Source organism: Pongo pygmaeus, chromosome 3 (assembly GCF_028885625.2).
Source record: "Pongo pygmaeus isolate AG05252 chromosome 3, NHGRI_mPonPyg2-v2.0_pri, whole genome shotgun sequence".
Lineage (NCBI taxonomy): Eukaryota > Metazoa > Chordata > Mammalia > Primates > Hominidae > Pongo > Pongo pygmaeus.
This window is the reverse complement of record NC_072376.2, coordinates 126086772-126099301: the sequence shown is the minus strand read 5'-3', so window position 1 is coordinate 126099301 and position 12530 is coordinate 126086772. Positions and strand designations below refer to the sequence as shown.

The window sequence follows — 12530 nt, the reverse complement described above, 5'->3', positions numbered from 1 at the left end:
ACCAAATCTCTCAGGTTATTACTACATTTTGTTGCTTAGTTTCTTTTTTTTTTTAAGAACTTTTAAAATCCTTTCAACTTTTCAGAGTTCAGAACTTCAATAATTGTCAATTTCTTATATCAAAATACTTTTTACAGCCATAGGCAACCAGGTAAGTCATAACAGGCAACCAGATAAGCCATAACACCTAGTGGGCTGCTCCTACTTATAAGAGGACAGATAGCACATCACTATCTCAGTTTACATTTGCAACTTTCCCTCTCCCTGGATGCAGTACTTATGCCTACTGATTATGAGAGAATTGAAATTGTCCTTTCATTAATCTGAATCACTGTTACATTTGTGGGAATTATTTTGCCCCACGACAAATTCACTTGCACTGGCTTAATTAATTTTGCTCTAATTAGCTGAGTATATTCATGCTTTATTCTAAGTCATCTCCAAATTATGAATGTCAAATAGCATGTATAAAGCATGGGAAAAATTACTCTGCCCTGTCATGAAACTTGGAACATAAGTAAAACTCTTTTCTCAATGTCAATAACAACTAAGGAAGTGTGATTTTTCCAGCTCAGCTCTGTTTAAACACTGTAAACACCCAGGCCAGAGTGTAGTTGGTAAAGTTGGAAACTAATATGGGAATGAGAATGTCAAGTAAATGGTGGCTAATAGTAGGGTTGCGAAAATGCATAAGTTTACATGAGCTTCGATCTGGTACTACAACTCACAACAAATATAGTACTGCCAATCTAATGCAGTACCCTCTTCCTCATTAGTATTACCAGTTCAATGTATTTAGGAATTTCATTTATCTTTTTCTTAACAATATATTATGGATTTTATAATAAAAGAGAAGAAAAGTGAAAATCATCTTAGAGTACTAGATACCTGTCCTAGAAACATTGGCATTAATTAGAATGAAACTCAGCACTCTTATTCAAGATATACGGAATTTCACAATTCCCTTAAATCATTTAGACAATGAGTCTTAAATATGTAGAGAAAGAAGTAAGTCAAGGCCTAAGGAGATCTACCCTCTTGATTCTGTATGTGGTAGAGCAGAAAGGACATGACTTAGGAATCCTCTTGGTCCATGTTGTCATGATGTCATTCTCCTTACCTTGGTAGCTAAGGAGTGGGCTGCTCCTGCTTCCAAAAGGACTGATGCCACATCCACCTGACCCTCCCGGGCAGAGATGTGCAGTGGTGTGTACCCATTTGTAGTGGCTGCATCTGGATGAGCCATATGTTGTAGAAGCAGCTGGACAATTTCTGTCTTACCCAGGCGGGAGGCAATATGTAAAGGTGTCTGTTCCTCCTACAACTCAATTCAAGTAAAAAGTTAGTGCCAGGCAGACAGAACTTCACTGGTGATATGTTTCACTCATATTTCATTATGCCTTCTTGGAATCTCTAGGAACCCCACCCAAAAGAAAATCATTACTGTTTTAACCATGGCATATTTTATATTTTGCTACAGCAGTAACCTGGTTGGTCACAGTCTTCCTTCGATTTTTAAAAAGTATATACTTCCGTGAACTTGATCATTGCTTTCTGAGCATCCCAAAATATTTCTCAACTCATTAAGGCTTTAGGCCTCACTTAGGTTTAAATATAAACTAACTGATGGCTTGGAATAAGAATAAAAACTAGTCCAAAAGTCCTAGGACCTATATTCTCATCCAAGAGTTTTCACTTAGAAGCAGGTTTTATTCTGGGAACTCTTTCAAGAGAAAAAGAACCAGGGATGCTGGAAAATCTTTGATTTTACTCCATTCAGCAAGCCAAGGATACAAATGCTGGTCATTTTCTTCAAGGAGAAACAGTGCACAAAGAAGATATTGTAATCTGGTTTTAAAAGATATTTCAGAAAACGCTGCAGATAGCTCTGAAACTTGCATCCAGAACTTAAAAAATGAAATGGGACTCTGGCAAAAAGCAAATAGGGTGAACTATTTGCCAAGTTCTTTCCATTTAAAAACAGAGGATATAGCTGGGTCTAAGGGACAGGAAGGACATGTTCCAGGAGGCTCAAGAAAATCACCTGACTCTGATGTGTAGTTGGAAATAATGTTTTCAGTGTTTAGAGAACCAGGCCAAACCACTCTCTTGTAAAAAGAAAATTGAGTATAACTTTAGTGATAAAAAGAGGTATATCTTTACTATCTGCCCAAGGGCATGTCATAATAAAAGTGAGGAAGGGAAAACTGGGCTGACTTCCAGGGCTAAGAATGAATGGAGAAAAGTATATAGAGGAAGGAAGATCTATCCAAAAACATGCAGTATCTTAAAGTTATAAGAAAAAAGAAAGGGAGCTACAGTAAGAGATAAAATAGCACTGCATGAATTCTAAGGTAGTAAGCAGCAAATAAATGACAGTAACATGATTACTTTAGACTAGAATTGAAATTTTGTGAACATCTGCAATTGAAAAGCTTTCTTCATGTACAATGCATATGTGACCCACCCTCCTAATAGAGTTAAAAGGAAAGCATAAAATGTATTATTAGACCATTTTCCAGATCGATATTAAGAAAAATTAAACAAGTTCTCAAAGATTGTCCAAGGTTACTCAGCTATTAAAACAGAACTTGAATTCAGGGCATTGGATTCTAAAGACATTTCTCTGCCTATACATTCTTTGGAAATAGATACTACAATAAGATGGCCACTAACAGACCTGTCGGAACAAAGTGACTCTCAGTAGGAAAGGAGACTGACAACACATTAGAAGATAAAATTTCTCTGAAATACAGAGGAAAAAGATAGAGGAATGGGGAGAATAAACATTTTTTATTTATAAATAAAATGAACATTTTTTATTTATAAATAAAATGAATATTTTTTTATTTATAAAAATAAATGGTTAGCAAAACAAACAACAATTTAAAAACCAAGGAACTTGAGAATAGCTATGATGAACATTTGTTGTTTCTGGGGTTCCCTTCTCAGATCTCTGTCCTGCAAAATTTGATAAAGGTGGGTGGGTATTGCAAGTGACACACTCTAAAATAGATTTTCCATGAGTAAGAGGGATAGTTGGAGCAATGATGACTCTTTAATCCATAGCTGAGAAGTGGCAATGATTGACTAGAGGTAGCTACATAATGGGTTAATTATTAACTATTGATCCTTGGTTCTTAGACTGTATAGCATTAATGTTCTTCTTTAAAAAAAAAAAAGTTAAAAAATAGGATGTGTTGCCTACTTTTTTCCATTTTTGGTAAAGCTCTACCTGAAAGTGGAAAAGGAAAGAACATGCAAATTTTGCAAAGAAAATCTTTCAACCTGTAACCAGGGATATAAGACTTTTTGAGGTTTGGCCAATTATTTCCCTGCTGAATTGCAAAAGTTGAATTTACTGCCTAAGGGTAATGTTAATTCAAACCAGGGAAAAGAATTGGGAAAGTGCAGAAGAAAAGATTCATGGGAAAAGGTAAAGAAATGAGGGAAGCCTGATCGCATAGACCTCTTCCAAAAATGAGAGGCAACAATTCCCTCATCATAAAGCATCACTGGCTGACACAGCCTGGACCAGAAGTAGGTGAGCTCTGCTTTGCCACTGCAGTCTACCATTTTACTCTGGAGACTTGCTGAGCCCCAGCTCCTTTTACAAAGAGAAAAATAACACTGGCTGGGATAAAGTTCAAAGATTTGATAAAATTTCTATTACTAGTTACTAGCTAACAGGGTTCCCAGGAGCCACATCTCCTAATATCTAACTAAAGTTCTAAATGAGCTAAGTTTCAAGTGAGTTTAAGCCTAGGACCCCTGAGATTGCTCGATCCCTAAAGCAAATGCCAAGCCCTGTAATTGCGCCAACAGAACCAGCTCCTAAAGCAAGAGAGCTCCCAGATGGTCAGGCTCTGGTGGCCTTCTCAGTAATGTCCATTGAGGACACTGGACAAGGAAGGACCTTCCTGAGAGCAGGACCTGGGTGCAAACACATTGGCTGACAGAGGAACTGTGGCCCCTGCTCTCCAGTCTGTCCAGCAAAATGTGTCTTATGCTCTGGACTGGTGAATAGAGTGTTCTGCATGAACTTTAAAAATTACAGATGTTATTATGAGTATATGGTTTTTCTTTTGTTATATATTGTGAATAAGCAAAACATATGACTTAGCTCCATGAGATATTATTTCTAAACCTGATTGAGAAGACTGTGAACTATCCAGCGATCTTGACCTTGGAGCTCAGTGTGGTAACTGGGCACAATTTTTTACTATCTCTTCTTTGGGAAAGGGTGAATTCTCGAGCAATGTTATTAGGTTTAGAGAGGAAGTTTCCAAAAGTCTGTGTGTGTGTGTGTGTGAACGTGCACGCACGTGCATGCGTGCATGCAGTGGGAAATCAAGAGGTAAAATAGCAGATAGCAGATATGTGCTCATTTTTCTGCCCAATACCCCCTGCACCCTTCTTCTGGGACAGCCATCCCTCATTTGGGGGAAACGGACATCCCATACTCCATGTGGTTCTAGAAGGGCTTCTGGTCTTCTTATCCCACCTCATAAATGGGCCGCATGAATGGGCATGAGCCCAAGCTTGATCTTATATCCTGATCATAGTCATAAGCTCAGGGAGAGAATGTGACTAATTAGAAACCAGTGGTTTGTTCGGACGGGAGGAAGAAGGGCTGTCTTTACATTTGAAGTGGGAGATAATGACGTTAGCAGAAAGAGTTAGGAGAAAGATGCAGAATCAGAGGAGAAATCTGTTTCTTATCTTAACTCTGTCACCACAGGTTAATCAGCACAATCTTGAATTTCAGGACCCTAAGCCACCCTACAACACAGGATTGCTCTGGGTATCAAATAAGATACTTTGTGTTTAAATGCTTGATGAATTCTAAAGCACTGTTTAATTGTTAACTAAATCAGAGGCCCAGGAACACATTAAAAGGATTAAATGACAATAAAACACACACGGTGAAAGTACGCTTTAAAATAGGACTTATGAACAGGAAAACCCTAAGGCCTTGCTGCTTGAAACATAATCCCAAAATCAGGAGCCCTGACATCACCTGAGAGTTTGTTAAATATGCAGAACTGAGTTACAATATGCATTCTAGCAAGGTGCCCAGGTAATTTGTATGCATGTTGACCTTTAGGGAGCACTGCTTCACAAGGCTACAGTATTTTTGTTTGTTCACAATAGAAAATGCTATAGGGAAGGGGTTTCAGTTGTAGCTTAGAATGGGAGGTAGAGCTGAAAAAAAAAAATAAACAAAAGATAACATCCGAAATTTGATATTTAAATTAGAAGGAATAAGGAATTAAGAGGTAGTTATATATGTATATAATGATATTAAATGTAGTTTCAAAAGAGAAGTAAAAAAGTAGAATTGATGAAATCTTTGTGTAAAATTAACTAATTAATTAATATTTTAAACGAAAGATTCTGTTGCCAGTGATGCTTTTAAGGAAGAGGCTTCAGAGGGTATCCAAAAAGATAAAAGGCTGTAATAATGGGTTATATCAATACAGAAAAATTTGGCAGAGATACATGAAAATGAATAAATTTCCATTAAAAGTAGAAATTTTAATTTGAATAATAGAAAAACATTAAGGGGTTTTACTTTAACAGAGAAATGGGAAACTCTTTCATTATTAAATATGAATTACAAAAAATTTACAGCAATATCAACACAATTTCCAGTAAAGTATACAATACTCAGAGTGCACTGGCAGACCATAGAAAATATTTTTCAAATAGCTGAATGCCAGGTAACCTTAAAAGGAAACCAGAAAAATGTTATGGCAGGGGAAGCTCATGGCTGAATAAAGCTTTAAATAGATAAGAATATAATAGATCAATGATGGTTACCAAAGAACATAAATTACACTATGTGGACAATGGACAGAAAGGCCTATGAAAACCAAGACAACAAGAGTAATGTTAAGGCTACCCGTGCATCACTGGATTCTGCATGAAGATCTGTGGAACCTGTTACAAGAAAATGTCTATTAAATTCGTTGAATCAAAGAATGTTAAGAAAGTCTGGAAAGGAGTTTTGAGTTTCTGAGTCCAACCCTCATATTTTACTGATAAAGACTTGGAAGTGGCCGGAGGCTGGCAAGATGGCTGAATAGGAACAGCTCCGGTCTGCAGATCCCAGTGAGATCAACACAGATGGCAGGTGATTTCTGCATTTCCAACTGAGGTATCTGGCTCATCTCACTGGGATTGGTTAGACAGTGGGTGCAGCCCATGGAGGGCAAGCCGAAGCAGGGTGGGGCTTCACCTTACCTGGAAAGCGCAAGGGGTCAGGGAACTCCCTCCCCTAGCCAAGGTAAGCCGTGAGGGACTGTGCCATGAGGAATGGTGCACTCTGGCCCAGACACTACGCATTTCCCATGGTCTTTGCAACCTGCAGACCAGGACGTTCCCTCGGGTGCCTACATCACCAGGGCCCTGGGTTTCAAGCACAAAACTGGGATGCCATTTGGGCAGACACTGAGCTAGCTACAGCAGTTTTTTTTCATACCACGGTGGTGCCTGGAACGCCAGTGAGACAGAACGGTTCACTCCCCTGGAAAGGGGGCTGAAGCCAGGAAGCCAAGTGGTCTAGCTCAGTGGATACCACCCCAGGGGCGCCAAGCCAAGCTAAGATCCACTGGCTTGAAATTCTCGCTGCCAGCACAGCAGTCTGAAGTTGACCTGGGATGCTCCAGCTTGGTAGGGGGAGGGGCATCCGCCATTACAGAGGCTTGAGTATCACCACTGACCCCACAGAAATACAAATTACCATCAGAGAATACTATAAATGCCTCTACACAAATAAACTAGAAAATCTAGAAGAAATGGATAAATTCCTGGACATATACACCCTCCCAAGACTAAACCAGGAAGTCAAATCCCTGAATAGACCAAGTTCTAAAATTGAGGCAGTAATTAGCCTACCAACCAAAAAAAGCCCAGGACCAGATGGATTCACAGCCGAATTCTACCAAAGGTACAAAGAGGAGCTGGTACCATTCCTTCTGAAACTGTTCCAAACAATAGAAAAAGAGAGACTCCTCCATAACTCATTTTATGAGGCCAGAATCAACCTGATACCAAAACCTGGCAGAGACACAACAAAAAAAGAAAATTTCAGGCCAATATCCCTGACGAACATCAGTGCGAAAATCCTCAATAAAATACTGGCAAACTGAATCCAGCAGCACATCAAAAAGCTTATCCACACGATCGAGTCAGCTTCATCCCTGGGATGCAAGACTGGTTCAACATATGCAAATCAATAAATGTAATCCATCACGTAAACAGAACCAATGACAAAAACTACATGATAATCTCAATAGATGTAGAGAAAACTTTGATAAAATTCAACACCCCTTCATGCTAAAAACTCTCAATAAACTAGGTATTGATGGAATATATCTCAAAATAATAAGAGCCGTTTATGACAAACCCACAGCCAATATCATACTGAATTGGCAAAAGCTGGAAGTATTCCCTTTGAAAAGCTGCACAAGACAAGAATGCCCTGTGTCACCACTCCTATTCAACATAGTATTGGAAGTTCTAGCCAGGGCAATCAGGCAAGAGAAGGAAATAAAGGGTATTCAAATAGGAAGAGAGGAAGTCAAATTGTCTCTGTTTGCAAATGACATGATTGTATATTTAGAAAACCCCATCATCTCAGCCCAAAATCTCCTAAAGCTGATAAGCAACTTCAGCAAAGTCTCAGGATACAACATCCAGGTGCAAAAATTACAAGCATTCCTGTACACCAATAATAGACAAACAGAGAGGCAAATCATGAGTAAAGTCCCATTCACAATTGCTACAAACAGAATAAAATACCTAGGAATACAACTTACAAGGGATGTGAAGGACCTCTTCAAGGATAACTACAAACCACTGCTCAAGGAAATAAGAGAAGAAACAAATAAATAGAAAAACATTCCATGCTCATGGATAAGAAGAATTAATATCTTGAAAATGGCCATACTGCCCAAAGAAATTTATAGATTCAATGCTATCCCCATCAAGCTACCATTGATTTTCTTCACAGAATTAGAAAAAACTACTTTAAACTTCATATGGAACCAAAAAAGAGCCCATATGGCCAAGACAATCCTAAGCAAAAAGAATAAAGCTGGAGGCATCACACTACCTGACTTCAAACTATACTATAAGACTACAGTAACCAAAACAGCATGGTACTGGTACCAAAACAGATATATAGACCAATGGAACAGAACAGAGGCCTCAGAAAAAATGCCACACATCTACAACCATCTGATCTTTGACAAACCTGACAGAAACAAGCAATGGGAAAAGGATTCCCTATTTAATAAGTAGTGTTGGGAAAACTGGCTAGCCATATGCAGAAAACTAAAACTGGACCCCTCTCTTACACCTTATACAAAAATTAACTCAAGATGGATTAAAGACTCAAATGTAAGACCTAAAACCATAAAAATCCTAGAAGAAAACTAGGCAATACCATTCAGGACATAGGCATGGGCAAAGACTTCATGACTAAAACACCAAAAGCCATGGCAACAAAAACTAAAATTGACAAATGGGATCTAATTAAACTAAAGAGCTTCTGTACAGCAAAAGAAACTACCATGAGAGTGAACAGGCAACCTAAAGAATGGGAGAAAATTTTTACAATCTATCCATCTGACACAGGGCTAATATCCAGAATCGACAAGGAACTTAAACAAATTTACGAGAAAAAACATACAACCCCATTGAAAAGTCGGCAAAGGATATGAACAGACACTTTTCAAAAGAAGATATTTATGTGGCTAACAAACATATGAGAAAAAGCTCATCGTCACTGGTCACTAGAGAAATGTAAATCAAAACCACAATGAGATACGATCTCATGCCAGTTAGAATAGTGATCATTTAAAAGTCATGAAACAACAGATGCTAGAGAGGATATGAACGATTTTTTTTTTTTTTTTTTTGAGATGGAGTTTCACTCTTGTTGCCCAGGCTGGAGTGCAATGGCATGATCTCAGCTCACTGCAACCTCCGCCTCCCAGGTTCAAGAGATTCTCCTGCCTCAGCCACCTGAGCAGCTGGGATTATAGGCATGTGCCACCATAGCAGTCTAATTTTGTATTTTTAGTAGAGACAGGGTTTCTCCATGTTGGTCAGGCTGGTCTCAAACTCCCAACCTCAGGTGATCTGCTCACCTCAGCCTCCCAAAGTGCTGGGATTACAGACGTGAGCCACCACGCCCGGCAGAGATAGGAACACTTTTACACTGTTGGTGGGAGTGTAAATTAGTTCAACCATTGTGGAAGACAATGTGTCAATTACTCATGGATCTAGAACCAGAAATACCATTTAACCCAGCAATCCCATTACTGGGTATATACCCAAAGGATTATAAGCCATTCTACTATAAAGACACATGCACACATATGTTTATTGCAGCACTATTCACAATAGCAAAGACTTGGAACCAACCCAAATGCCCATCAATGATAGACTGGATAAAGGAAATGTGGCACATATACACCATGGAATACTATGCAGCCTTAAAAAAGAATGAGTTCATGTCCTTTGCAGGGACATGGATGAAGCTGGAAACCATCATTCTCAGCAAACTAACACAGAAACAGAAAACCAAACACTGCATGTTCTCACTCATAAGTGGGAGTTGAACAATGAGAACACATGGACACAGGGAGGGGAATATCACACACTGGAGTCTGTCAGGGGGTAGGGGGCTAGCGGAGAAATAGCATTAGGAGAAATACCTAATGTAGATGATGGGTTGATGGGTACAGCAAACCACCATGGCACATATATACCTATGTAACAAACCTGCACATTCTGCACATGTATCCCAGAACTTAAAGTATAATAATAATTTAAAGAAAGACTTGAAAGTGAAGTGACTTGCCTGAAATCACTTACAGTTTATATGACCATAGCCAGATGCTTTCATTCCAAGACAACACTGTATTATAATGGTACAACTCAAACTGAAATGAGTTCTAACTTAGGTATATCAAATATTGAAGAAAGAGGGAAATTATTTAACATGAGAATCTCATTGATGTCAATGCAAAAGTTAACCAAACAACATGGAAAAGGAAATGGAAGGTACAGTATATTGACAGTGTATTCAGTGTATTCTGGTGTATTCAATGTAAAGGAAGGTGAGAAAATAAATTGGGAAGTAAGATTTAAAAACAGAAAAAGAAGGGAAAAGAAACTTGTGAAGGAATTAGAAGTTATTAGAAACAGGACAAGTCTAATCAAGCAATCTTCAGTGCCCAAATTCTATTTTGGAACGGTGGAAATACAGAATGTCTAAATTTGTAAAATCAGAGTAAGAAGAAAAGTAAATATCATAAAAAGGAGGGAAGGCAAACAGATGAAGGAAAAACATTAAAGCTTTGAGAATAACTTGCTTTTATGTAACTAGTTAGGGATGACTGTGGAAATGTGATTGGTTTAAGTGGTAAGAAATAAATTTTAATATGTATAGCATCTAAATACTTTAGGTTAAATTTTAAAATTCATGAAAATGAGATATGAGAAAGTGCTTTCCGAGGTTAAAAAAGTATTAAAATATCAGTCAGTGATGTATTTCTTAGATGATAAATACATTTTTTCAAATGTTAATGTTTCTGAAATTCGGGTGCATTTTTCATTGTGTGTAATTGCTTCAATAATGTTTCTTTTTTTTCCTGGAAAACTGCTATTGAATTGATCCTTTCACTTACAGTCCCTGGTATTTCCAAATCAAGGAACTGAAGGGCAACATCCTCTCTTAAGGATGAAACTCATGCGCTGCGATAGAAGAGAACCTCAGGGCACCAGTACCTACCCTGGCTCTGGCATCAACAAGGGCACCATTTCTCAGGAGGCATCGGACCACTTCCACCTGCCCAGCTCGGGCTGCCATGTGTAGTGCCGTCTCACCACGCTGCCAGGGAACAAAGATCATCAAATCATAAATTAACCCACTGTTTTGGATGGTAAAGAATAAAGTTGTCCCTTTTTGTGAAATTCAGCAATATATACAAGGATTTAAGAAACCTATGAAAAGGCATAATTATTTAGTCTGGAAAATACAGATTTGTATCTTTTTTTTTTTTTTTTTGAGACAAAGTTTCACTCTTGTTGCTCAGGCTGGAGTGCAATGGCAACATCTCAGCTCACCACAACCTCCACCTCCAGGGTTCAAGTGATTCTCTTGCCTCAGCCTCCCGAGTAGCTGGGACTACAGGTGCGTGCCACCACGCCCAGCTAATTTTTGTATTTTTCTTCTCCATCTTTATAAGGATAAAACAAATGTTTATTTTATTTTTTTAAGTCCATGACAAACTAGTAAATTCACCCAAACATCCAGGATACTCTGAGTTGTTTAACTTCACAATCAGCCACTTAAGCATCCCTTTAAATTGATTTTGGTGATGTTTTCTTTTACCCTAAAAACCTAAAATCTGTCATTGTCTCACTTAACTATGTGATCATAACTTGAATCTATTTCAATGAGAAATTCTAGATGCTGAAGATCAACATGTCACAAAAAATTAACACCACTTGTACCATAAATAAATCATTTCTTTTCAAGATTCAAAATTTACTTCTGAAATAAAATATTATTTTGTATCAGATTTTTCTTTGTGTTATGAGACTAGACAAAAACAGATCAGACAAGAAATTTGATTTGACCAGGAGGTCCCGTGTTTAAGATTAATGAGCATATTTAATTATAGACAGTTATTTGAGAGAGCCACTGAAAGATGAATAAAGTGACTGTCAGCAGTGCCATCTGTTGAGGCAGGCCATGCATCATACTTGAGGCATGACACACTTCTCAGGAAAGGGTGGCTTTAGGTGTAGCATGAAGAACAAGGGTTTGATTAAGAGAATTTTCTCATCAAGTAGCCGGTTATTACTCTACTGTCTCTAAGAGAGAGGTTTTTAAAAATCAGCATATTTTAAAACCATATGTAGTTCTAAAGAAGGCAGGGTTTCATTCACTCAAGTAATTTTACAGTTAGAATAAGATATTGGAATAAAAATTATTACAGATTGATTTACCACAACTGTTCTAGAAAATAAGGCTGATTTCAACCAAGTAAAGTAAACCATTCCAAATAAACTAAATTGATTTTAAATTTAGTTGTGGTAATTGACAAACTGCAGTGAATAATTTCTTCTGATTCTTTGTACAACAAACCCTTAAATCTAGAAACTTTAAGGTGAACTTTAATTTGGCACATAGTTCGCAGTTAATTTTTTCTCAGTATTTTAGAGACCCATTTCTTTTGAAGTTATGAGAAATTCATGTCAAATGATTTGATTGTGAAAGCACTAAATTGGATATCTACTCTAATTTTCTCTTCTTTGTTAATGACTCATTTATCCTCTAATGGGCTTATTTTCTGTTAACAGATTTAGACTTTTGTAAAGTAAATGTATCTGGAGTATGTTGTTTTATAAAACGACGTATCATTGGAATGCTAATATTTATCTTCAGACTTTAGATGTATGGCAAGATTTTTCCTCCCTGGACAGACAATCATGATTTCTAACTTGTT

The 12530-nt window shown here is 37.7% G+C and overlaps 1 protein-coding gene across 50 annotated transcripts in view; it reads right to left on the bottom strand.

Moving 5' to 3' along the window:
* Positions 1–12530, bottom strand: part of ANK2 (ankyrin 2) — a 683028-nt gene that overhangs the window by 107049 nt on the left and 563449 nt on the right. For all 50 annotated transcript variants that reach the window (XM_063663998.1, XM_063664003.1, XM_063664006.1 and 47 more), the window contains 2 exons: positions 10808–10906; positions 1121–1318 (listed from right to left, as the gene is read on the bottom strand). In XM_063663998.1, coding sequence (XP_063520068.1) covers positions 1121–1318; positions 10808–10906 — 297 coding nt within the window. The remainder of the gene's footprint in view (positions 1–1120; positions 1319–10807; positions 10907–12530) is intronic.